Here is a 25,791-nt window from a genome sequence, read left to right on the forward strand (position 1 = left end):
TTCATTAATTAATACGGTAGCGTGTGCAACTTGTTCTTAGATCTATGCGTACCGTAACGAAGACAGCTGAATACATTCAGAAAAGAGAAAACTTTTATGTAATTTAAAGCATTAATTGGCATTTCCTATCCAGGGGTATGAATATTCTTCCTAAAAACCCAAACCAATTGTCCAGTACCATTCTTCCCCCTGCTACTGGATCTCAGGGAAAGCTTTCTGGATTTTCTGTTTAAGATAAATTTTGTGATTCCCTTTGAAAACGTTAAAAATTTTCAAAGCCACCACAGTGTTACCAGTCAGTTACAGCTCTTTGAAAGAGACACCTGAAAACAGGGGTAAAAACACAACCACATAAGAGTCAGGTTCCTTTCTGCTCCTCAAAATTGGTCACTTGAAATGATACATAAATTGTTGAGACTTTGAGTGCACATAAATTGCTCCAATATCATGGAAAGCACTTAGATACTCATGAAGAAAAGCCATATGTTAATTCTCAGAAGACTAATAATAAGCTCCTCCTAGAAAAATGTAAGCATTGCCAGTCTTCCTAATTTTTTTTCCAGTGTTAGAAGCTTGAAAAAGTAAAAGTCACTGGTTGTGGCAGAAGCTATGGATCCAAACACATTTTTTTAAGTTCTTTATGTTGTTTGACCTGCTTGGAATTTTAACAGGAACAGAAGTATAAAGAGAATGATGGAACAGGCAAGCACTACTCTCTTTCCAGAGTCAGCTTTGGAAAATAAGTTGTCTTTTTGCCAGTTACAGGTATTTAAGCACTGTGAATAAGACTCTTAACATAACCACCACAACATAAGGGTTGGGTTTTTTAATTCTGTTTCTTTCTACCTTTTGTTTTAGTTGCTTAATTTTTTAAGATCATCATAACAGGATCATTGATAACTAGTTTTCTGTCAGAATGATGGAGTTGAACTAATGAATAATCACAAAAGTTTCCTTAACACTTGTTTCAGAACACAGCAATGAAGCAAGAGCTGGCAGCACTACAGGCAGCATTTTCCCCCTTTCCCCAATAAAACCACAGATACAGACTACTGCATGTGTGCTACAAGGGTGCCAGCAAATCTCTGAGCAGTACACTCTTGCTCCAGCTATAGCCACGCAGATAACCATGCCATTCTAATGGGTTCCACTGCATCAACACAGAAGTGCTGGGTGTTTTGGTTTTGAGGTTTTTTTTAACACTCCAAATATATTTGCACTCCTCTTAAGTTGCAGATCAGATGGGTGTAGCAATGCAATAAAAATGTTACTAATCAGAAATGCCTTTCTTTTAATATAGCAGTTTTATAGAACACACATTTAGATTCCATTTTAGTTATGTTCCTTTTAAGGAAGTCTCCAACACAATTGATTAAACAAAAGCAATTGTTTTGTTTAAGACAACAGGCTAGACTGACTCAATCCAACAAGTGTTACACATCAGCAATAAAACTCAGTGAATTGATGTGCATTGCAGCCCACAGACCATCTGCCTGTACATGCAGCTGTAGTGCTGCCATGTATCAATCACTTATAACAGTGCTTCAGCTGATGGGGTAAACTCCAATGCTTGCTGCATTTATCCATTTCACGAATCCCTACCTAAAGGCACTCAGACATCTGGGCAGAGTAAATTGAAACTATCATTGTAACTTTGCATGTTCTTCACAATACCTTGGCTGCTTGCTTAATTTCAGGTAGAATTTCTCACTTTCAGTATCTCACTAGATACAGTACACTTGTCTAGGGACTGCAATTTGTTAGTAAAGTATCTTAAATCCCAAAGCCTGGTGCATCCATCAGGCCAAAGTTAGTATTGGACAGAAAGGTGAAGCACTACATGAGTCTAGCTGTAAGATAAAGATGGAACACCAGGGACCTAAAAAAAATTATTAACTTTGGTGTAATTAAGTGGTTACACTTAATTAATATGTTTAAACGTATGCTCAGAAATTAGAAAATATGACCGCCTCAACTTATGTAATTTAGCTGTTGTTTGCAGTTTCAGTGAAAAAAACCCCAAACCCCTACTTGTTTCTTATAACTTTAGCTCAAGCATGATTTAAAAAACTCAGCATTAAAAAACCCCAAACCCTTAAAAGCAAAAGGCTGTCTCCAGAGTGAACAATTTCCATTAGAACACATTAATATTTGACAGACAATCTTGAACTGGAAGCATCTAACTTACAAACAAGATGCAAAAGTATTTAGATATATCATTGGAATTGAGTCTTTTAAATTAAACTACACTAGTACTGGAAGAAAGTAATTATGATGTCAGTGTCACTTGCAACTCTGCAATTAAAGTGGTCTCTAGTTTGGGGCCTTTTGTTACCATATCCAATCAGTCAAACAGGAAACTGGCATTCAGGGGCAGCTTTCTGTAATCTCCCCCAATATATTTCTGGATTATACTTTCTTAATGAAAGATAAAACACTCTAAGCCCACAGCATTGAATAGTAATAAGTGGCAGAAATAAACAGGCAATTTTCTTACTGAGATAAAAAAGCCACTTCTGGTCTAGTTTTAAATATAGCCTGAAGATCCTATTCTCATCATAAAGACAAGAATTTTGTAACTGAAGTGCAACTTATGTTTTATTTATTATTTAACTTCCTTTCATGATTGTGTACTGACTTGTCCACAGAATCCAGCACAGGCACTTTAATCCTCTGATGGCAACAGAAACTAAATTATTCATGCTTTAAAATTTTTGTCCACTGCATTTAAATCAATGCTACCAACAGTGATTCAAAATCAACGGCTGGAATTCCTATATAATCCAAGTATACAGCAAAAATTAAGGTTCATTCCAAAGTTACGTTTGTTAATTTTTTCCACTACCTTCATTTTTTCCTATGCAGCTTCTACAAGTTTCTTCAATAAATACGTTCTTTGATACATGTTTATGTATATAGTTATGCAAATATATTTTTTCTTCATGTAAAGTTCACTTTCCACACACACTTTTCATGTAGTTGTTGTCCAGACACAAGTCAACTTCCACTCCCTTTTAATGGGGCCAACATTTCACGTGTGGTGTAGCCAGATATGACTGGATGGCTACGACTAACAGTAAAAGGAAAGCCTTTCTACAGCACCAGGGGTTAGCTGAGCATTTCATGGAAGTGCTTGCTATCAACTGAAAAAAAAGACAAGGGATCTGCTTTTCTCTCTTTCCTTCTTACCCCCATCCTCTCCCCCCAAGGAGTTGTTTATGTCCAAACAGGGAACTGGCAATTGGGAGAACAGGCTGGGGCACAGCTGAAGCTGCAGCAGCCCCAACCCCACCCCTGCCTGGGGCACAGGCTGTGCAGCACAGCTCTCTCATGGCACACCCTGCTCTCCTCACAACGGCTTTGGGAGCCCAGTGGACATTTGCAAAATACTCTGCAGGCTCACTCTAACATTCCATATCAGCAGTCATTTCTTGTCTTTCCCTGCATATGAGAGTTCAACTTCTGTTTTTCCATTAAGCTGCATAAGGAAATTTTTGGAAGCCATTTAAATGTTTTAACTAAACTATGCAGGAGAGAAGAGTTGAGGCCATAGACTTAGAGCTACCTTATCAGGTACAGAAATTGTTAATTTAAAATGGATTTAAGAAAATGCAAATATTCTGGAATTTTGGGTTTTTTTTTAACCTAACAAACAAACAAACAAACAAACAATTCACATGAATATCAGGATGCATTGTTTATGCCACTTTCTTTCTCTCCTTTGAAAGTTAAGAATCATTCCATCAGCTGCTACCTGTTATTTATAACAAACAGCTGTGTAACTACAAAGATCCTGCAATGAAAAATTTTAATAGTAATTAATGTTGCACTGATACAAAAAGACACAGAAAAGGAAAAAACTCAGTACTTGTCTGATACTGTCTAATGAGAAAGTTGACAGCTAATACTCTGGAAATATTTTGCTAATAACAATGGAAGCGACAAAAATTCCAGGACCCATGACTCCTTTAAAGCCACAATAATAATATGGAACGGTTTTATTTGCCTCTTGTTATAATGACATTTAAGAACACTATTTTCAAGGACTTAGTCATTTTTAAATGACTATCATTTGCCATCAATACAAATATCATATAGGCCTGGCAAAAACCAATTACTTTGGCAATTATATGCAAAACAGCACTTCCAGATTTCATTAACAATGGATTAGAAAGACCTTGAGCCAGGCAAGACTAAGGAAGCACTAAAACCAGCTCAATAATATCTACAGTTTCTTATCCAGAGTTCTCTTCTACAAAGTGTAGTGGATCAGACTTTGTTTCACTATTTTGTACAACAGGTATGACTGCAGGATGATTTCCTCAAAAACAAATGGAGCATGGTACACATCTACATTACTGTATTCCAAAGATGAGTACAACATTAGCTCACACACACAGAGCATTAGAACCCCTATAGCACTGTGTGCCATTTAAAGACCCAGCATGCATACAGGGATTTGTTCCACAAACTTTTAATTTATCTTATCAGCGTAATACTAAGGCAAAATAAGATTCTCAATATGAACCCAGAAGAAATCACTATCAGCTGTTTCTCCTTAACAAATCTAAGTTTCTTATGTACACATTTCAAGGACAGGCTTTGTTTAAAGAGCTCCATTTATTTGAAGCTTGTTTCCTGCTAACCAGCTGACAGATCAAAGGTACTTCTCAGTTTGATCATTTATTCCCATTTCCCCCTCTTCTTTAACTTAGTAAAAGTTTAAAATTTAGTACATTTAAAATTTATTTTAAAACTGATCCTCTCATCCTTTTCAGTCTTCTTTTCTTTTTTATGTTCCACAAGGTGTTCCTGTGACACCTCAAATACTGGAATCTATGCCACTGAAATATCTGGATTACCTAGCTACATGAAATTAAGCACAGGTATAAGTCTCAGATTAAAGAATGCCAAAATGTAAGCTTTTGAGAACCTGAACCTCTTCAGTACTTTGTAAAATAACATTCTTTGTGTGAACTATTGTGCAATTTGATATCTAAAAAATGCCTTTATATTAAAATCTGATACATTTTATGCATCAATTAAACACTGTTTTATATCTCTCTCTATATATATGTATCTCCATTTTTGCACTTCATTATTCCACATATGGATATTCCTATAAATTCATTACCTTAGTGATATGTAAGTTGGAAAAAAACTCAAAAAAGACAGAATAAAATATACTGACTTGCAGTAAGTTAAAAGAGCTACAATGCAATATGCTTAGGTAAATAATGCCAGTACTTGACTTTATAAAATGTACTCACCTGTGCTCAGTTACTAGGGAAACGATGACTGTAAAATTGATCATAGCTTAGTTTCACAACTTTTTAACATTGTAACTTGATTACAGTCCAGTATACAGATCAAGCACCTGTAATAATGCAGCTGAGTAAAGAGACATGCTAGGAATAGCCTTGCTTACACTGTGTCCTAATGTTTTGTATTCAGAAGTTAAACAGAACAACCTCAACACTCTTCTACTTGCCTTTCCCAGTTTGAAAAGAAATGCCAGTGTGGTTTTGGACCTCTCAAACTGAGATTCTTAGAAATCCCTGAAAGCTAAGGATTCTTAAGCATGTTTTCCCAGAAATAACAGCACACAGCAGTTTTAAAAAACAAACAAACCAAAACCGAAAAACCCCAAAGCCTTTTCCTGCTTGTTTAATTTCCTAATCTACTACCGGCCTGATGATCTCCATTAAATCACTTTTCTACCCTAATCTCAATCTTACCAGCCCTACAGCAAAAGAGCACTGTTAACACTGATTTGTGAAAGTCCACTGAACTGAACACAGGCCTAAAACCAGCAGAATACGTGGTGAGGTTTGGAATGAATATGAAGAGCCAGATAAATCTCAACTATTCCTTAACTTTTTAAAAACCCTAGTAGCTCATCTCAGAAATACTGAGTTTTATGATGAATTAGATCTATTCAGTGTCCTCTTAAGATGTTTAGATGGACAGAGGGTGGATGAGAGAGCAAAATGTGCATTTCTGTGGAACACAGGGTGTAAGTGTGATATACATCAAAATGAAACATGCTCTAAAATGAAACAAGCCTCTAAACACCCAAGCATCTGCACTTTTAGCACCGATGCTGGTTTTGCACCTGTAGTATGCAATTACACATATAGACTTTGCAGTTTCTGCAATAAACTTCCATGTGCTGGTTGGTTATGGTTGCTACCAGCCAATTAAAGCACACTTTTCCTGGTGGGGAGGAATGGGAAGAGATCATGTACTGCTGCAGACATGATTGTTCTAGATTCTCTTTATTGTGCCAGGCAAAATTTTATGAAGATATGATTTTGTTTACTTACACAACATTCTAGTTAATTGACTGGCTGCAGTCTTCTTATCCCCAGTATTTATTTTAATTATACACGTGTAAAAAGAGTCACCTGCCCTGATGTTAAATGTACTGGCTTGGATTGTCTGTAAATTCTGAGAGCTTTATCATAGCCCACTGTCTAGAGAAACACTTATACATCATCTTTAGGTGATCTGCATTTCCTTCTTCCTTCCTGCCTCCCCAAAAGAAGCTTTTCTGTTTTCATATATATGAGAGGAAAACATTTCAGAAAATGCTGTACATTTTTGCCTTCAGCTGTTAGCATCTCACTTCAGAACTTAACTGCCAGACTGGATGAGTGCCACTGGGTGTCAGAATGGTTTTGTATCTCAAGAAGTAATGTGAGAAGTAATGAGAAGTACAAACTGCCTTTGCATTTGATTCCTGCAGTATCAGGACACAAAACCAGGTCTCCACCAGTGTACTGGCCACTATCAATTATCACATAAAAATAATTAGGCTCCTCTCTAAGTTAATCTTCTATCACCTTCAAATTTTCATGTGTCTGAGTAATTTTTAGTTTATTCCTCACCACTGTGGAATATTATAGCACCACTAATATTCTCCAATATAACATTATTGATATGAAAAATAAATTGCATCTATTTCCCCCCAAATGACATAGACAGCTGGATCCTTAGGTAGGGTGAAGCACATGATGTCAGTCTGAATGCCCACACATACAGCTGCTGGGAACATGCAGATTTCTATCTCTTGGAGGGATTTCCAAGACACTTGGCAGGCAGCCATGCCCCTGCTGGCGGGGCACTGGGCAGCAGAGGTGGCAGGTGCAGAGCTGACAGCGTTCTGAGCCAGCCCTCCTGACTCCACACAGCGCGAGTCCAGGACACAGCGGGTGCCAAGGCTCCACTCCTGCTGATGAAGCCAAGCTCCGGCACTGTAAAGAGGAACTGATTATCCTGGACTCAGAGAGATTGTGCTGGGCACACATGAAAGTTACAGCACATCCAAATGTCCCATTTAGAAGGCTGCCCGTGAGAATACCAGCATGGAAAACACTGCAGCTGTATGGGCTGTGATGAAATTCAGTGTCACTTCCTGCAGAACATCACTGCAGCAACAGTGGGGGTTTTTTGCTCCAGGACAAACACCTTCTTGGAAACTGTTAAGGTTTCTTCTATTTTCTCCCTTATGAAAGGGGAAGTATTTAATTAATTTTAAAGTTGGCACTGAATAATATCACAATTAACAACACTGAAATCCCTCATGTGTATGTTTCCTAAATAATACTGGAACATGCCAGAAAGAAATAAGATAATACTGATCATGTCCACAATATGCTAAAAAAGCAACTTCAAGTTTGCTTAGAAATTGCTGATAACTAAGGAAGCTTAATAGAAAAAACTGCTTAAAAAACTTAAGATCTGCTTAACAAAAAATCTATTTGAATTCACACATCAAATGACAGCCTAAAATTAAGAGAAAAAGGGAAGAAGATTTTTTTTAATGCATTAAGACAAAGCTGCTTCTTCTCTATTTCACACAATAATATAACTCTACAGATAAACACGACACTATAACCACATTCAAATGCTTTTATAAAAACTCTTTGGATTCTTGGTCCTGCAAACTCAGCTCTGTTTCAGAATGGAAAACAATTCTATTTCTAGGTTAATGATGAATGATTTTTCTCAGCTGAAACCTGGAACCAAACTTCCATCATGCTATATAAAATATCATCCAGCTGACTTGTATGTGGTTTCTGTAGGAAAAAGAATCACTCTGCACATCTGATTCATATCCTATATGTATTTGTAAATTAGATTCATACATTTCAAACATTCACACACTTTTAGATAAGAACAGAGTAGTGATATCAGAAACATCTAAATTCCTCTTAAAATGATTTAGAAATGTCAGTGCTGAGCAATAGATGTGCTCTCGTGTGCAGAGGAGTAAAAACACATACTTGAACCCAAGATTCTCCAGTTCCTGAACTGTTATCTCCAAGAGAGTAAACCTCTAGAGTACATCTCCACATGACACATTTATCTAAAGTGGCTGCACACATATAATGACTGCTTTTGTTTAGTGATCATGGTCATTTTGAGTTTGTTTAAATACTGCAGCCAAATGCTTATAAACTAATCCCAGACCATTTTGAAATGCTTCAAAGCTTTTAGCGGGGGAACCTCTTGCATAGGCTTTGCAGATGAAGCTGACCACAGTTCACTGGAACCAGCCAGCTCAGATAAGTAAGATGAAAGCAGACATTTCCTGAAAATATCTTGAAAGCTTTCCATTAGTCTGTGCCAGGGGTATACACTAAAAACAGAAAGTGCCCATGCTTGTATAGCAAACCAATCCTCCCACTGCTTTCTCCATTCTTTCTTGAACTACTGTATTTATATCTATTTATCTGCTTCATTTGGTATCTTACAAAGTTCTTTGGCAGAAAAAAATGCATTCTAGCTTACAATAAATTATAAAGCAGCTATTATGAGAACAAAAAATTCTATATAACATACTAAACGATGTAACAGGAAGAAACCAAAATCAACCAATGCCAAAATTACTACAGATTACAAATAAGTAAAAAATTTGATGTACAGATAATTTTTAAGAGTCACCCACTCCATGACAGGCATGAATACCACTGTTTGAACATAAAGCTCTGGCTGTCAAAGTGTACTCTAAGAAGGTCGATTCAGCATTGCTGAATGTGCCATATTCATAGGAGTGCCTCAGGCTAGATTTTCAATAAAGGCAGAGACTGGCTGTGTTCATATTTTATACAATAATTTGATTGAATAAAAACAACTGTTCCCTAGGAACATGAAATACTCCACTATTGAAATTGCCAACATTTTATACTTTGAGACATGTCACACTGTCCAGGCACTTTATTTCAATGAATGAGAAGCCCAGGTTTCTTTCAGCAGCTTTTCAAGGACATGCAGACCTAGAAGTGTGCCTAGGGTCTAATTTAAGCACCAAAATTAGGCATTAATGATATCCATCATGGTGTATCCTACAAAGAGTTAATATGCACACTCAAACAAAGAGAGGAGAGCATGATCATACCATATAACACACTAGAATTCGATACAGCCATAATGCTAACAGTTATTCTGTCCAGTACCTTACCACAAAAAGGGTTGGGGCACTCTGAAAGTGCTCTGTGAAGTTAAGAACACCAAGTCCTCAGCAAACACTAGCCATATATGTTTGAGAAGGAAGTGGTGAGCCACAACACTGATGCACAAAATAGGGTGCAAGTGAAGTCCAACAGTTGCTACTTGAAACAAAACAACCGTGCCCCCTTTAATACAAAACAGAAAATACTTTAAGTCTTTGATTTTTTTGAGGTATACCTTTAAATTCATGCTCACTCTGCCTTCTTGCAATCTCTGCACCCTGGGATAGCTCTAGTATGGTGTGGCATCCACCTGGGAAGAACAAGCATTACCCCCTACCAGGGTGCTGCTTATGCAGCTTTACTGGTTAGTGTTAGCAGTAAAATGGTTGTGGAATCAACAGAAATATGACTGATATGTCATACTGATGTCTGAAACCAGGTCAAGACCTGTGAATAAATGTGAAAGTGTGGCTGAAGCTACTAAAGACCCCCTCTTACTCAGGCCCCACACAACTCTATGATCTAAATAACAGTAGATGTGCTTAAAAGTGCATAATGTCTCAGTACAACTAAGGGAGAAGACTTAAATAGGGTGCAATTCTTTTTATGAAAATTATTAGCAATATATGACAGGTTCCTTGGCAGACTGTAGAAGTGAGAAAGGGCCTGAGTGAGAACCTGTGAGGGGCTGTCCACATCCTCAGTAGCCTTTCCCTGCACAGTCCTGGCTTCCACTAAATTCTCAAGCTTGATTAGAATTTCCAAATAATTAAATGTTCTGCTTTAATCTTTCTGGAAATAACGTAAGATGCATCATCTTATTAGAGGAATCTTAACACTCATTCTATCCCAGCTACATTCTTCCACATTCTCTCCTAAGAGGCAGCTGAGAGAAGTTATTAAAAATCTCAAGATCACGAGCTTGCAAAAACCTTACAATAAGCAGAAATCAGCAGCGGTTTTATTTATGATTTCACTAATATTATAAATAAAATTTACTCTTTTTAGTGATCAAATGTAATTAATTTCTTTAGGGATGGAACTTTAGTAAGCAGAAGTAAAAAGCGACTTGGTTCTCTGCTTATACTGACTGCCACCAGGACTGCCTACTACTTGCATAACATTTTAAAGCAGCTGTAAAACAATCATTACTTATGTAAACATTTACAGCTCATCATATGCAGAGACCAGCTACATATTTTAACTTCTGATCAAAAGGAGACACCATTTCCTTAGCTGTACAGAAACTACTTGAAAAATTCATAAGATCTGTTTCACAAATTACCAATTCAACCATAAGAATATATAGTAAAAATGACAAAAGATTTGTTCTTATAGTTGATAAAAAATTTATGCCAAGGCATTCAAGTAAAGTTACTTTCTGTGTTCTGATTTAATGAATCATTTGAGCGGTATCTGGCTGGGTGACACAGATGTAAGGCTCGCTGAAGCCTGCTCTAATGCCTGCTGGTACCATCTTCCTTGGGACAGCACAGCCAGAACAATGTGTCAGACTGAAGTAAGATCAAGGAAAATAAGTGCAGGGCTGGGCATGCCACGAGGCTGGCCCACAATACTTCCTGACCTGTGAATGGCTCTAAGTACCTCTCTGTCCTACAGGCTCCAGTGACCCAGGAAGCCCAAAAGAAGCAGCAGCAGCGGCGCAGTCATGAACAGACTCGGAAATAAAGATTTGTGCAATCTCGTAATTCAAGCTCAAGACATACAAAGATTGGTTGATGGTTTAACCCTAATGGAAGGCAGAGCCTGACACTGTGAAACCACCAGTGATTTCTTAAACATTTAACATTAGTTCACCTTTTAATACAAATTTGTGTGTGTTTAACACACGGCAAAGTTTGTGTCTTTAACTTCAGAAAAGTACATGAATTTGCAAAATACAAATTAAGGAACTCACTTGATGCATATGAGTAGGGCTTTTATAGATCGTGCTTCTGTGTAGGAGTTTACTGAAAGACACTGTAATACAATCAGGCTTCCCATTAGGGAAATCATTGTAAAGAATTTAATTCTACAGTAAGTAAAACGAAGCTAAGGAGGACTGTAGGCACTGTGGAACTTAACCAACAAAGCTAATCCTCATAAAAATAAAATACTGGGTTCTAGTATTCCTTGGGAGGAATTCTCCTGCTAAAAGAGATTTCCCGTCTAAAAGAAGTGTGCTAGGATACTTACACCTATTTAGAAGCACATATATCTTTATAGAAATAATTTGAGTTTAATTATAAAAGTGAAACCTTTTAAGAAATTAGAAGCAAAATGAGAAATGAAAAGCCTCACAGTTATGCCAAATCCAAATAATACAATATACATGTAATTTTGTCCTAATGTCAGAGAGCAGAAGAATGTATGTCAGCAGCAAGTGGAAGAGGATGAATTATACTCCTACTTCATCCTGCAGGGCCTCTTTAAAACGCCCGAAAGCTTAGCTCTTCTTTTTTCTTAACATAAATTTGTCTATTGATAACATTTGATGCAACGGTGAGAATTCTGTTTTGTCAAGAAAATTTTGTTCATTTTTATGAAAGAAATATTTCTGTTGATTCTACAGTTAGTTCCGTGAAATCTTTCTTTTCTTTTACCTGAAAATTATATCTTGTTCCAATAGGCTAATAAGACAGTTGCATATAAGAACATTTGACATTTAAGGGTACTTACACAGATAATAAAACAATAGCAATGAGAGTCCATTCAGGCATTTTGTGAATAATATTTCTGTTTGTTAACCTGAAAAATAATTTTTAAAAAGTCAGTACATTTAAAAATAAAAGTAAGCCAATTTTAACAGCTGAATTTTAAGTCTACCATGCATACACTGGGATATAAAGAAGCAATTACAGCTGTATCTGAGCAATTCACCAGCCCTTAAGCTTCTGTCATCCTCTAATGGAGGAATTGCAGAATTGTCAATGTCCCCTTTTTTTAATATGAAAGTGGGATGGGAAGACTGAAAAAAGAAACAGAAGCTGTTTCTTTTAAATTGCTCACAAACAGTCCTGGCTGCTGTGAGGGCCCAGCTCTCACTCAAACCCCTGGGAAATTCTCCAGAACTGACAAGAGTTTCTGAAAAGATGGACCTTCTTAAACTTAGTTTCCCTCCTGTTGGCTTCAGATCCAGATTTGCTGAAAAGCTGATGTGGACACAGACTGAATTTTATAAGGTGGCAGTGACAATTCTCTGATGAGTCTTGTTTTTAAAATGGAAATCCAGAATTCTAACTTATGCAATGGGAGCCAGACCAAATATAAGAGCCATATAAATATAAATGAAGTGTGAATAAAGAACCACATAGGTATTCAAGTAAAGTGCTGCTGCACTGGATACCAGCTGACTCCTTTGGCTGAACTGCCTAAAAAACTGGATCTGCTTTAAATCAAGTACTAATCTGTGTTAAAACAATTCATCTGTGAATTGCTGTCTCAATTTAGGCATGACCCTTGGTATTCAAAACAAGCAATTTCATGGAAAAGTCACAGTCAAAAATGAAGCTGTGGGTTAGGGTGGCACTCAAAAGAGCCAGCAGAATTATTTGTTTTCAGAAATATGGAACCATCCAACAGATCAGCTGAGGGGCAAGTGCCTCCCTATGTTTGCTTCCTTCTTGCTTTCAGTTTCCCTTCCACGACCTTGTACAAATTCAGATCCAGCATGAAGATACCCTGTCATACCCACTCCTACAGGCACTGGGGAGGATGGTTCATTTCCAGCAAGCTCCTATCTGGCAACAAATTCAAATCCAGAGTTTTCTTCCTCAGTAAGATTACTTAAAAAAAATTACTTTGGGCAAGTATATAGTTAACTAAAAAAACAAAAAAAAGACTAAAATTTGAGAAAGCAGAACTATTTGTAGCTGTCATTGTTAAAATTCAAATTCTAATAAGTAATCCCCTAAAATTATATTCAAAATGGTCATTAAAATGTAGTCATCAGTAAGATCATTTATAGTATGGGTCTGCATTTCTCTATTTCAGAAAGATACTAAAAATTAATAAAATAAATTTGTAATGAGCAAAGCAATATTATCCCACTTTTATCCTCAATTCTTCAAGTCTTCAAACCAAAATATGATATTGAAGCAATAATTACTCAAATAGAGTCTCAACAATCTGAGTTTTGTTCAATTATGAAAGGAAAAACAGCATCTTGCTCTACATACAAAGGAATTGTCACCAGAACCAAGAGTTCTGGCAAATACTGTTTGTATTTGTTATTAAAAGGTTCATTTTAGCAATTATTATTTGAAATAGCTAATGGATTCAGCTGGCAACAAAGTTTATACCTGGTAAACTGTTACATTTTTCTGGCTACAGAATAAGAGGCAAAACAAAGGCTGAACATCTTGACTCAACACTGATGACAGTGATAAACACTACCAAGAAATGCCTGATGGAATCATCTTGACAGGCAATTCATATGTAACATTCCAGTTAATCTGTTATCATGAGACATAATGAAAGAGACAGCTCCAAGCCACCTGGGGAAACTCTGTCAAATAGAGAAAGCAGCTTTATTTCAATGCTTTACAAGGAGTTATTATTGATTAGAGCACAGGAAGGTGTCATTCTTGTACACAAACTGAGAGATGCAGTTATTTGTGTCAATTAACTCTTATTCAATGTTAGTATTGATTGGCAAGGTCTGAACACTAGTCATTGCCATCAATATGCTATTTCTGAAGGAGGTAGTCAAAAGACACAGATAAGCAGCAGGACACAGCAGTATGGATCTGCTGATGTACTGCAGTCACTGCACTGCATGAACAGTCAGGCTTCTGCAACTGAGTAACCTCTCAGTACAGCACCTGTCCTAAAGCACTTGTGCAGCTGGAAAAAATAACATTTCAGAGAGATCAGAGTAAAGCAAGCAACCTACAGGTGTGAAGCCTTAAATAATAAGGAGCAGTGGAAGGGCAGTCACTTTCAAACAAGCTCTGTGTCAACACCAAGGCCTCTGAAGAGCAAAGCTTTCTGAAAACAGGGAACTGCAGGGCCTCTGTAGAAATGGTTCATTAATTCTTTGTCTTGCCTCTAGCCAAAACTGTTACTTCAGAACAATCCATGAAAGAGGTCACTAGATTTCTGTCCTAAAAATATAATGTGGAAATGTTGAAACTGTACAAAACTTTGTGTGTGTGACTTTAGTTTTGCAGTGAAATCTTTTCTGTTAAAGAGTTTGGCCAAATTCTTCCTCACCTACCTAGAGAAAGAAAACAATATGCAACTTCTCAAAATGGAATGTACCCACTTTCTTGGCCTGTGTAGGGCAGAATACACAAGCTAGGAAAGCTGGAAGATCCCAAATAGCTGTGTGGGTTGCTCAGTTGCTGGTTTGTGGGTCTTGTGGTTCCCTCCAGCAGGACACGCTGTGGCCACCCAGCAGGACCACGTGGTTTTCACACTGTGAGGGAGCCTGACTGAGCACCTGGATCCAAGGGGCAGAAACTTCCAGGACAAAGGACTAAAGAGTAAGATGCATAAAAATTCCATCTCAAATGACCTCCTCATAACTGACTAACAAGGGAACTCCAATAGGGAAATTGTAGGCATCCAGAGCAAATAAGAACAGTAAACCCAGCATCTTTGCAAATGCAGTAGCCTCTGCTTCCTACATCCAGATTTCCAGGTAGGGGCATATATAGCTGCAGTTCAAGGATCTGTCCTTCTGTAAATCTGCAAACTGACTTCATGGCATTAGGATGCAAAGCTGTGACTTTAGGGGATCTCAGCTAGCTGTATTTTTTCCAAAACTTGCATGAAGATGAGTGACTTTAACTAACCCAGGGCAGCATAGGCAAATACTGAAGCATATATTGTCTTTCTTGAGGTTTCAAATAGACCAATTTAACCATAAAAGGCAGCTTTTCTACCTCCTGGAAAACAGCAACATATTTACATACTGTAATATCATTTAGTTTGATGACAACCAGCAAAAATAAGTTACCATTTAACCTTAGGCTTCTTTTGAGAGAAGTCTAATTACTTGAAAAACATCATTAACATCCTGATACTCCCCTACTTCCACGCAGAACTTCATCTACGACCAAGTACCACTGATTGACTTGAAACTCAGAACTTAAAATTCCACTTAACAAGGGGAATAGGTAAAATAGGTATAAATAAGTGTATATACCAGATAACATATATTCAGGATGCATACTTAAAAGCTAAAAGACTGTCTTGGACACATGATAAAATCAAGTTGTAACAAGAAGTCTTGAACACATCTCACATCTGATTCATTGGTAGAGTTCAATGTCAACGATAAGCTCCATAATGGGAATTAAAATACTTGCAACCATAAAATACAGATGGAATCCTATTTTCAAAATGAAGTATCATGCCTTAAAAAACCCAACCACACATTCAAAATTATTTATCCTCCATTTATATATAAGAAGCTAATTTTCTCTGGATCTTTTAACAAAGTGCCCTTACACACTCTGGAGAATTATTTGACATCTCAGTTTTCGTAACAAAAGCTTACAGGCACTGAGGGACTTTGTTTGGGAAGAGCTCTAACCATTCTAAAATGTCTCTTGAGATCTCTCTAGTGTGTTTCTTAGCAGTGGTGATTGAATAAATGCTGCCCAAAGGAGGCTGAACTGCAAGTGTTCCTTTAAAAACCAATGGAGCTGAAAATCGTTGTTGCTTGGTTCATCACATGCTATTTTACCCTTCTTCAGCTAAGCTCTACTACAGCCATGTGATTTACCTACTACCCTTTTTGGCAAGCTCTTCAGCCTGAAATATCTTCAGTACAAAAAGCAGGAAAGAGCACCAGCATTTATCAGTGCTCCTCCATTGTCATTAAGCATTTGAACCACATTAACAAAGTAACATTTGAATTTCTATACCTTGTAATTACAAATACCATTTAAAATTTATCCCACGTCTCCCTGCCAAAGCATTCAATCCAAAACTTAAGAGACTACTAATATTAAATAAACTTAAACCACCTACATACCAAATCAGAGATTCAAGTCTATGCCTTCATCTTAATATCCATGAGCTAGCTCTTGTGTACTAACAATCAGTAATGCAAGACAGAAAAAGGGCCCAAAGGTTTTTATTTATTCTTCCCTATTTCCTGTATTTTTCTATTATTTTGCTATCAGCGACAACAAAACTCCATTTAATTTGAGATATATATTATATGAAGGCTTTTAAAATTCTTGTATAGCGCTCACAAATGTCTTTAACCACCCCCCACCCAGAATCCTGAATTTCTAAGCAGCTGATCTGGAATCTTCACAGTAAGAGAACCCCAAGAAGTTGCTACCATCACCTTCAACTTACTTCCTAAGAAAAATGATACAAAAAATAAACTCACCAAGTGTTATCTAAGAGATCAAAACAGATTAGAGGAGACTTTTAAATTATGATGACCTACTGTTGCATGAACTAGGAACTGGGTTAAAGACCAAATAAATTTGATTTGCTTCTATTCTGTAAACCCACAAGTGTGTGTGCATATACATACATATACATATATGTGTTTTAGAAGTCTATTTTGGTTTCAAGTCTCATTTGCTATAAACCACTGAAAACTTTATATTCATGCCCCATTGTCTCCGAATAGCATTAGTAATTTAAAATAGAAGCTCTGTTTTTGAGAACCTCCAGGCCTTCTTAGATAATCAATCATTAAAAAGTAGTTTGAAAGACAACAAAATTGTAGTTTCTCTACTTTTATCAATCCACAAGCTAAAGTGACTATTAAGCATTTTAACTGCAAAGCAATAAAACTGTTTTAAGACACAAAGATCTTACTCAAACAATAGTTATCTAGCTATCTACACTATATGCAAAAACATTTTCACTGGTTTCAGTGGTGTTGTTAAAAGAAAAGGCGAGTCAGAACTTAAAAGACTGCAATCACAGAAACAAATTCAAATAGTATCAATGTCTTTATTTAAAAGAGATCATGCACAGATGAGATGCACAGTTACCAGAAAGGAAGAGAGAATCTTCCACAGTAAGAAATCTTGTGGAGAGACATCTGTGTTTTAGTGGTGTCCTTCCAGACACGGGGTAAATCGTAAGAAATTGGGTAGAGCTGGGTTTCTATTCACCAAAGCCCAGACTCCTTGTGGCAAATGCTACATGAATGAGTTTTGGAAAATATACATGCAAACCTCATACAGGCTGAGGATGTGCGAGGGACATTTCAAGAGTGACAATGAACACACAGTTAGCAACTGCTATTGCTCTTTTTCTGACAATACTTGGGGGTGAAGGACACAGTCTAGGTCCAGGCTATGAGAGTTATCTCCCAAAGAAAACCTAAGAATGTTCAGAGAAGTTACCATTCTGTTTTCCCTCCTTTATCTCACTGTTTCCAAATACTGTCTTTAGTCCTACTGACTGACCTGTGGTGATGAAAAGTGCCCACTAGATCTTCTTCCCGTTGAAATCAGGAAAAGACAGATCCAACTGACTCTAGAAGTTACTCGTAAAAATTATTAATCAGATTTAAGCCATTTAGCCCAGCTGCAAGGAGCTAGAGCAAAAGAAAGGACAGATCTCAGAAACTCACGCTTAATAGGAGGTGACGAGGTAGCAGAACCTTTAAAAGACTCACCAGCATCCTCCAGAGACCACTGGCCTAGTTTTTAAAAATCTACAAATACTCCTGGTGACCTAGCCACTGTCAGGAGCAGGGAAAGGGCTGACTTGTTAGTCCACAGGGAACGTGACATTACCTACATGAACACGCAGCAAGAGAAGGGGAGATCTGCAATAGGGCCCTCCTCTCTGTGCCCAAATCACAAATCATTCAACCGCATGTTTAATTCATCTATTTATAAAAATCTCCAAGTAAAGACCAATACTCACCGGAAAGTTTTGACAAGATTTTTTAGCTCCGTGTAAACATCACCTGAAGCAATCTGAAGAGGGCCCAAAACTGCAGATAATCTAGAAGGCAAAAGACACCAGTCAATATACATTTTCCTCTCTTTCTCATTTCTTCTGAAGTAGGATTTCCACCAAAGCTTATCAAGGTTAGCAAAAAGGAAAAGAGATTGACTTCTGTGCAGCAGATCAGGCCTATAGTTTTCATTTCAGCTCTCTCTGTGCACTGGTTGGGCCAACATCTTCACAACCACTTGTTTTTAAAAATCTCTAGTTCTGTGTGAATGTGGAGATTTAAATATAATTCTACATACATACATACTAGTTTCACCTTTCAGTTCTGAAAAAGTATTTTTACAAGTATGAGGATTAGGACTACAGGCCTTATACATTTTTTGAAGGTTTAGATTTACTTGGCTGAAAAATAACATTACAAAAGGAAGCTGCATGTCTAAATGGGGTATTCACACATAATATACCTGCTAACCTCAGACTCACACAGATGCAACAGAAATGTCCACTGTGAGCTTGGCAGATGAAATCTAGATGATAGTTACCAGAAAATTTCAAAAGAAAGGAAAAGACAGGTTTCCTCCTCACTTATCCGTGCATAAAAAGGATAGACCACACAAACTGCACATACTCTTTAACTAGTTGTCAGGATTCCCAAATGATGGAAATAAAATCTTTTGTTTTTTACATTTAGGATTAAACTTTTGCCTCTATTTACTTGTTAAATAATTACAATTCTTTTGTATTTGAATATCCAGTGATTTGCATTTATATGCACATAACACTTACTGCATCAGTATTCTGGAAGACTGCATATTTTACAAAAACTGAACACAGGGTTCTTATGATGCTGGGCATATTCATTGCTTTATCACAATGAAAATTATCTCTTGATTGTAACAGAACAACTGCATCAGCTCAGGAAATTTAAAACAATCGACATTTACAGACAAGACACTTGGGGGATGGTTTGATTCCATGTTTGTGGCCTATCCACCCATGATGCAGGTAGAGAAAAACAGAAAGGATTTTCCTTTTATTTTGGCAAGGATGGCGGGGGGGGGGGGTGGTTGTAAGGCTTTAAGTTAAAAAAAAGGCTTCTGTAAAACCTAGTTTGGCCAGGTAACACAAACTACAATGACAGAAAAGTAAATACCCCTACCTAAAACAGAATCATGACCTTCAAACACTCATCTATCTGCACTGCCTTGACAATGAGAATATTTTCAAGGTTCTCCCAACTTTGACAGATTCATAATTCTAACAGCTACATCAGAAATGCCTTAATCTCTTTTGTGTGACTCCAAAGCCCTTTTATGTACGTGAAGAAGGTCTGATGTTTGCAAAGTTTTAAAATCCAATTGTGAGGGCCTTTAGTGGTTGTAGCTAGGGACATACTGATACCAGCCATCCAAACACGCATTAGAAACTCTCTCTTTGTATGACCTATCTTAAACAATTACAAGGATTTGTTTACAAGTAACAGTATGCTTAATGTACAAGACAAATATTTGAACTCTTCTCAATCAATTTCAAGTTTTTCAGTCTAAACTTAAGCAGTTGGTACCTACAGACTGTGCAAACTGGCACTTACAACTGGACTACAGCTGACTTGCAGAAATAAGTAAGTCCTTTAGGGCAATAATGGGCTTAAGTTATGACTAGGGCCACCTAGAAAGAGCCAGGCCCATCCTTGGATGTGTTTGTTATTTAAAACAATGATGAACAAGTACCAACTTCAGACTGACGTCAATTCACCAAAGTAAAAGGTACTTACGCTTTTCTCAGTTTTTCAAGGACAATTCGCTTCCTAATCTGCATTTGTGCATTTGAATCAACAAGTGGGAAGGTGAGATCTTCCTGTTGATCATCCTGTATTAGACAAGAAACTTTAACAGCTATAACCTAGTGTTTAACTGAAGTCAGTACATAAAAAATGTCATAATCAATAAATATTTAAACATTAAATAACTTTTATCTCTGAAAAAAAACCCAAACTCCTTTTTAATGGGCAGACACTTGCATAATCTGATGCAACAACAGTATGCAGCTAATGGAATTTTCTCTTTCTCCATGAGAGATACTTATCCACTTATGACAACAGAAACAAAGTACTAATTCTTTGAAGGTCTATTCAGGCTTCATACAGCCCCCACATTGTTACAGCAGACACTTACGCTGTCTTTGCTGGGATGTTCCCCTTCCTGCGCTTGTGTCGCTGCCTCCTCAGCCAAGACGCACCTTCCTTTATAGAACTCTTTTACTCGGAGTTCTAGGAGCTCTGTTTCTTCTTTTAACTTTTCATAACTAGGCACAGGCTTAACTATTCCACTTGAGCCTGTGAAAGGTAAAGAGTAGTTCAAACTGTTTTCAGGCTCCCCTACAGCAACAGTGCTGAGATCATCAGGTGTATCTAAGTCATCCTCATCAAGTTCTTCAGTCTCCTGGCTGACAGATGCTATGCACTCTGATGAGCACAAAGAAGTATAGTTTGGGCCATAGAGAAATTTTAAAGTTTCCTCAGTTCTCCACTCCGTAAGTGTTTGCCTAAGTACTTCTAGTAAACTGCCTTTGGAATTAACTGGATGCCTCAGTTCAGGGTTTTTATGTTCTATTGACTTAGCTAATGTTCTTTTAAGATGTTCTGCTCCTCTTTTGCTCACACCTAGAAAAACTATCTGTGATCCATACGTATTTTCAAAGATTTCTGAAGCACTCGATTTTCCAGGAGCAGTATTGTCTGAAGGTGGTGCAGTTACTTCATTATGAACAGAGCAAGTGTGTCTTTCTTCCTGAGTGTCTAATTTACAATGAGAGAGTTGTTCAGTGGCTTCTACCACATCTGCATCTTCAGTTTTAGGGCTGGCATGGACTTTCTGAGCAGGCTTCTTTTTGAGGATGCTTTTTCTGTGCAATTGCTGTGCAAAATTGGCTGAACTTGACTGACTTCCTGGTAGGACAGAGGAAATAAATTCTTGTTCAGTATCAGTACTGCTGTCACTGGCTGTGTCATGAGAATGAGATTCACATGGATCTGAAGATATCCTAGGATTTTCAATATCAGATGCTTTAATTACTTCATCACGTAGTTTCACCTCTTCTCCAGACTGTCCACTACAAAAGAAAACACAAATCATCAGTGAAATAAGAAATGGCTTTTATCTGCAATAGCTTCTATTCTCATGAAAGAATGATAAACAAAGCATTTCCCCCTTATAGCAGAAGTGTAACTTTTTGCTTTAAGAATCATGTGCTCTTCTAAAAGCCCTCTTGAACTCTAAGAGTTGTACTATTCTACAATCAAAATGACAAGCATAGAGACTATTTAGAGAAGTGAGTTCTCAGCTGATTATTGGTAGTTAGAAAAGAACAGTATAAACAAGACATTATTAAAGACAGAACAATGTCAGACTTAGCATCATGAATAGTGCAATTTTAAAATGAAGACAGGCATGTTAACACATGTGGGAATATAGTACCCTTAAATCAGGGGGACAGCTGAGCTGTTTCAGCATATATAAGTTTGCCACCTAATGGCAACACGTTGCTAAAGAAAACAAACAGAAAGTCAATGCACAGCGAGGTACAGCGAGATGACAGAGTAGCGTGATTTCATTTTGGCTCATATAGACCTTTTAGATTAAGAAGTACAGAAGCTTTCATCACATATAATTGGCATAATTTTCTTTATAAAGAATAGATGGCATGAAATATTCAAAGTACAAACAGTGTATTTGTTTCAGATTTCAACAGGCTCAATTAAGACACACAATCCAAGAGCAGCTGTACACTAAATCATACAGATCAAATATGCTGGGTTAGAATCACAAAGGAAAAAAACCTTTGCATAGGTTCTAGTAAGGTCTTTTTTATAACACAACAAATCAAAGATTCCCTTTGCATCTGCTATGATGCTAAATTTCTAGCTATAAGTGCATCTAACAACAAAAAAATTGTTCAGTGTACCTCTGTCCCTCCTTCAGCAGCTCTATGTCAGGTGGTCTGGAAAAAGAAAACAGAATGAACATTTTCCTGCTAAATCTATTCTCTTGAAATACACACGAATACAAAAACAGTTGAGTTTGGAAGGCATATCTGAGGATCTTCTAGTCCAACACCCTCTGTTCAAAGCAGATCACCCTTTGGTCTCTTCTTCAAACAAGAGAACATGCCAAGATCCTCATAGATCATAAGGTTCCTATAGTAAAGACAATTCTGGGCTAATTATAGGAAAATGTTCCAATTAATGTAAAAATATGAATATTCAATATATTTTTACTTATTTTAAATTTTACTTTGTTAAAAATTAGGCTGTCAAGTTATATATTTTTTAAAGAAAACGGTTTTCAAAGGTTTCTAGAAACTAAAAATATTACTAAATAAATTCTGACAAGTTTCTTTCCAAAGCCCTATTGCAATTAATCTACTTCAGTTATGAGGCAGCATGACAGTCCTATTCCTCTTATCCAATACCAAATGTTAAAAATCTAATGTATCTTATGACTGAAAGAAAACCTTTTAAACAGACACTAAATGCAAGTCAGTGTTCTAACACCTTTCAGTATATAAAAGACCCTGCAGGAAAGCTGCACCACTCATATCAATAAACTGAATTTGGAAACTAAAGGTGATAACATAGAGTGATTTAAATTATTAGCTCCATATAATTCTTCTTTGGAGTTTTAAGTGGAGGTTGTAGTCTTTTCTGCCATGTCAGTGTGTACACATGTATGTGGTTGTGCAAAGAGCTGCAGCTAGCCAAGAACTATCTGGGAGTTTGCTGGTTTGTTTTTTTGCAAATACCGCCTCCCCACCACCAACCCAGAATAATTAACTATGTCAGGCATAAAAGAACTGTACTTTTTTGATGTGAAGAATAAAGGGAGATTTTAGAAACACTTTTCGTGACAACAGCAAAACATTACCTAAAAAGCACTGGTAAACTTTAACATTTAACGAAGAGTCTAGTTTTACCTACTAGAACACCTCAGATCTGATGAGGCTGCTCTAAAGCTCTTCTCTCATTGATCATATATTTCATATGACACATATAACTCCAGCTGGTTTCTTTTGTTGAAAGCCAGGGACTATGAAAAGTAGCATCTTGGAGAATGAAAGCTGAGTAAATTTACTGAACAGTCTCTATGCCAGTCTTTGTTGTTCAACAGTGACACCCATTGGCTCCACTGATTATTTGCAAGCCTGTGTTTCCTAAGATGGGAACATGGACTGAATACACTGTTCCAAAATGTGTATTGCAGGAAGAACAAGACATGGGCAATCAGAACTTTAGACTGGATAAAAAAATCTCTTCATGTTATAGACTGCTTCAGGCGCAAGCATTCACTGTCTAAGCTTAAGATCAATGCCAAGTGCTGTGCTATAATTAGAAAATCTCTTGTAACAGAGTAAGATTATTCCAACCTGTTTGTAAAAATTCAATCCCAGTCAGTCCATTTTAAATAGGAGTTAACTATTATTTCTGACTAGTCAGCCCTCTAAACTAACATGGTCACGTCTGCTAAGCAGATGAGAGTAGTACTGAACCATGCCAATTTCTGTAATCCATACAGCTACACCACTTCTAAAACAAACACCATGCTAAACTAACATGTTAACATCAGCTACCTCTGCTTCAGCCAAATCATTTTGATGTGCTGCAGCCCTTAATTACCACTGCAGATGCACAGAGAAATAATATTCTCAAAAGGTGCAATGAATGTGTAAGATTATACTTACTTTTCTTCTTCTCTCATCCACACTGGACTTTTGGAAATTTGAGCTTCAAAATATTTAGATGCTCTATAGCAAAAGTTGCTGCAAAAGCACTGGCAACAAGAGAAAGCAAGAAAACACCACTAAGGCCAACTTTAATACATAGAAAGGTGCAACAGTAATTTCTTTTAATGCCTGTAAAATTAAGTACCAATACATGTTTCTTTTCAAGCCTATGGCCAGGTTTTCAGTTCACCTGAGAAATCCAATGAATCAAATAGGTCTATCCCATTCCACACAAGCCACAGTTAGCTACTTCTTTCCTCCCCATTTTTCTGCTTTCTGCAGTTTTATTACACAGTGAGAAGCAAACCAGTGTTGGATCCTATATAACAATAATTTTAAAAAGCCCCAACAAACCAAACTCTTCAAAGAGGAACCCATAACCCAATATGCTATTCATACAGTTTGAAAAACATACAATCCAATTCAGATGTCTAATAATGAAAATTTTTGTTAGGAACAGAACCTGCTATTTTGCAATACTTAGAACACCTAAAAATCTGCAGCATCTTTGAAAAACAGATTTGCGAACTTGCATCACAAGGGAAGAACACAAAACATCGAACTTCTTGTTGGAGTCTTGCCCGATTGCTTATGAAAGCAATTCCTAAAGTTTTGTGTACCCCAGAGTTTTAATCAGAGGAAAGGAATGCATACTAGTGACACTGAAGAAATTTGTTCTGTAACTGGAAACATTTATGTTATAATTTAGTGTCTACGTGCCTGTAGGTGACTGTGTATCCTGTGAAATGGCAAAGATGACTTTTATGCAACTATGTGTGAATCTGCTTCCAGAAAGAAACATTTTGTCAAGAGTTAGGTTTTATATTGAAAAGTCCTCAAAAAAGAAACCCAAATGTTCCCCAAAAAAGAACACTAAGGGATATGTAAGATGTAACTTGTACTACACTACTGCAAACTTCAGTGATTGAAAAGGATTTGCACTTTGACCCTGCTAAAGCTCACTGACTATGCTGGAGCAAAATAAAAAACACTTCTTCACAAATGCCTTTAACAGATCAGCTGTGCCACATTCAAACACCTATCCAAGTAAAACTTTCCATCTTATGTTTAAACTTAGAAAACCATGTATTTTGTCTCACCAAAGATATCATCTAGGAAGTGAAATGCACAAAAAACTTCAACAGTTTGTGAAAATTATTTTCATAAGAACCAAACATATTTGCCTCTGAATCAAGCCACTGTACGAATGCTGTTACAAAATGCATTTCTGATGTTGCCACCATTAACACATTCTAGAAATACACTTATTACCATACCTTTCTTTCAGTGATATCATAAACTCTGTTCGTTTTTGTTGAAATTCTGTACTTCTGCTTTGGCACCTAAAATAATATAGTTTCATCAGCAAGACTGTCAGTTCCATCATGAGTACAGAGAAAACATCATTCTTAATTCACATATTTGGGTATGTGCAATATATTCTATTTAACTGAACCTTTTATCTCAATTCTTCTGATGTTGCACCTTCTCAGATGTAAGAATGGCACTTTAATCATATACATCTCATTAATCAGTAAAAGGCAGCTCCACAGCTATAAGAAAACCAGTGCTGAACATAAAACAAGGGAGCTGCCATGGCAGAAGCTTTCCTCATGTGTAAGGGCTGAGCAATTAGGTCAGCAACAGGTCCTTCCTTAATCCAGAT

General features: G+C 37.0%; 1 protein-coding gene across 1 annotated transcript in view; it reads right to left on the reverse strand.

Annotated features, from left to right (window-relative positions):
* RPAP2 (RNA polymerase II associated protein 2) overlaps positions 1-25,791 on the reverse strand; it is a 33,338-nt gene that overhangs the window by 4,223 nt on the left and 3,324 nt on the right. Inside the window, exons 5-11 of the mRNA XM_036387494.1 lie at positions 25,403-25,468; positions 24,084-24,172; positions 22,311-22,346; positions 20,522-21,458; positions 20,122-20,216; positions 18,315-18,395; positions 12,138-12,206 (exon numbers count right to left, since the gene is read on the reverse strand). Of these exons, the coding sequence (XP_036243387.1) occupies positions 12,138-12,206; positions 18,315-18,395; positions 20,122-20,216; positions 20,522-21,458; positions 22,311-22,346; positions 24,084-24,172; positions 25,403-25,468 (1,373 nt within the window). The remainder of the gene's footprint in view (positions 1-12,137; positions 12,207-18,314; positions 18,396-20,121; positions 20,217-20,521; positions 21,459-22,310; positions 22,347-24,083; positions 24,173-25,402; positions 25,469-25,791) is intronic.

Source organism: Molothrus ater, chromosome 9, assembly GCF_012460135.2.
Source record: "Molothrus ater isolate BHLD 08-10-18 breed brown headed cowbird chromosome 9, BPBGC_Mater_1.1, whole genome shotgun sequence".
NCBI classification, from domain to species: Eukaryota; Metazoa; Chordata; class Aves; order Passeriformes; family Icteridae; genus Molothrus; species Molothrus ater.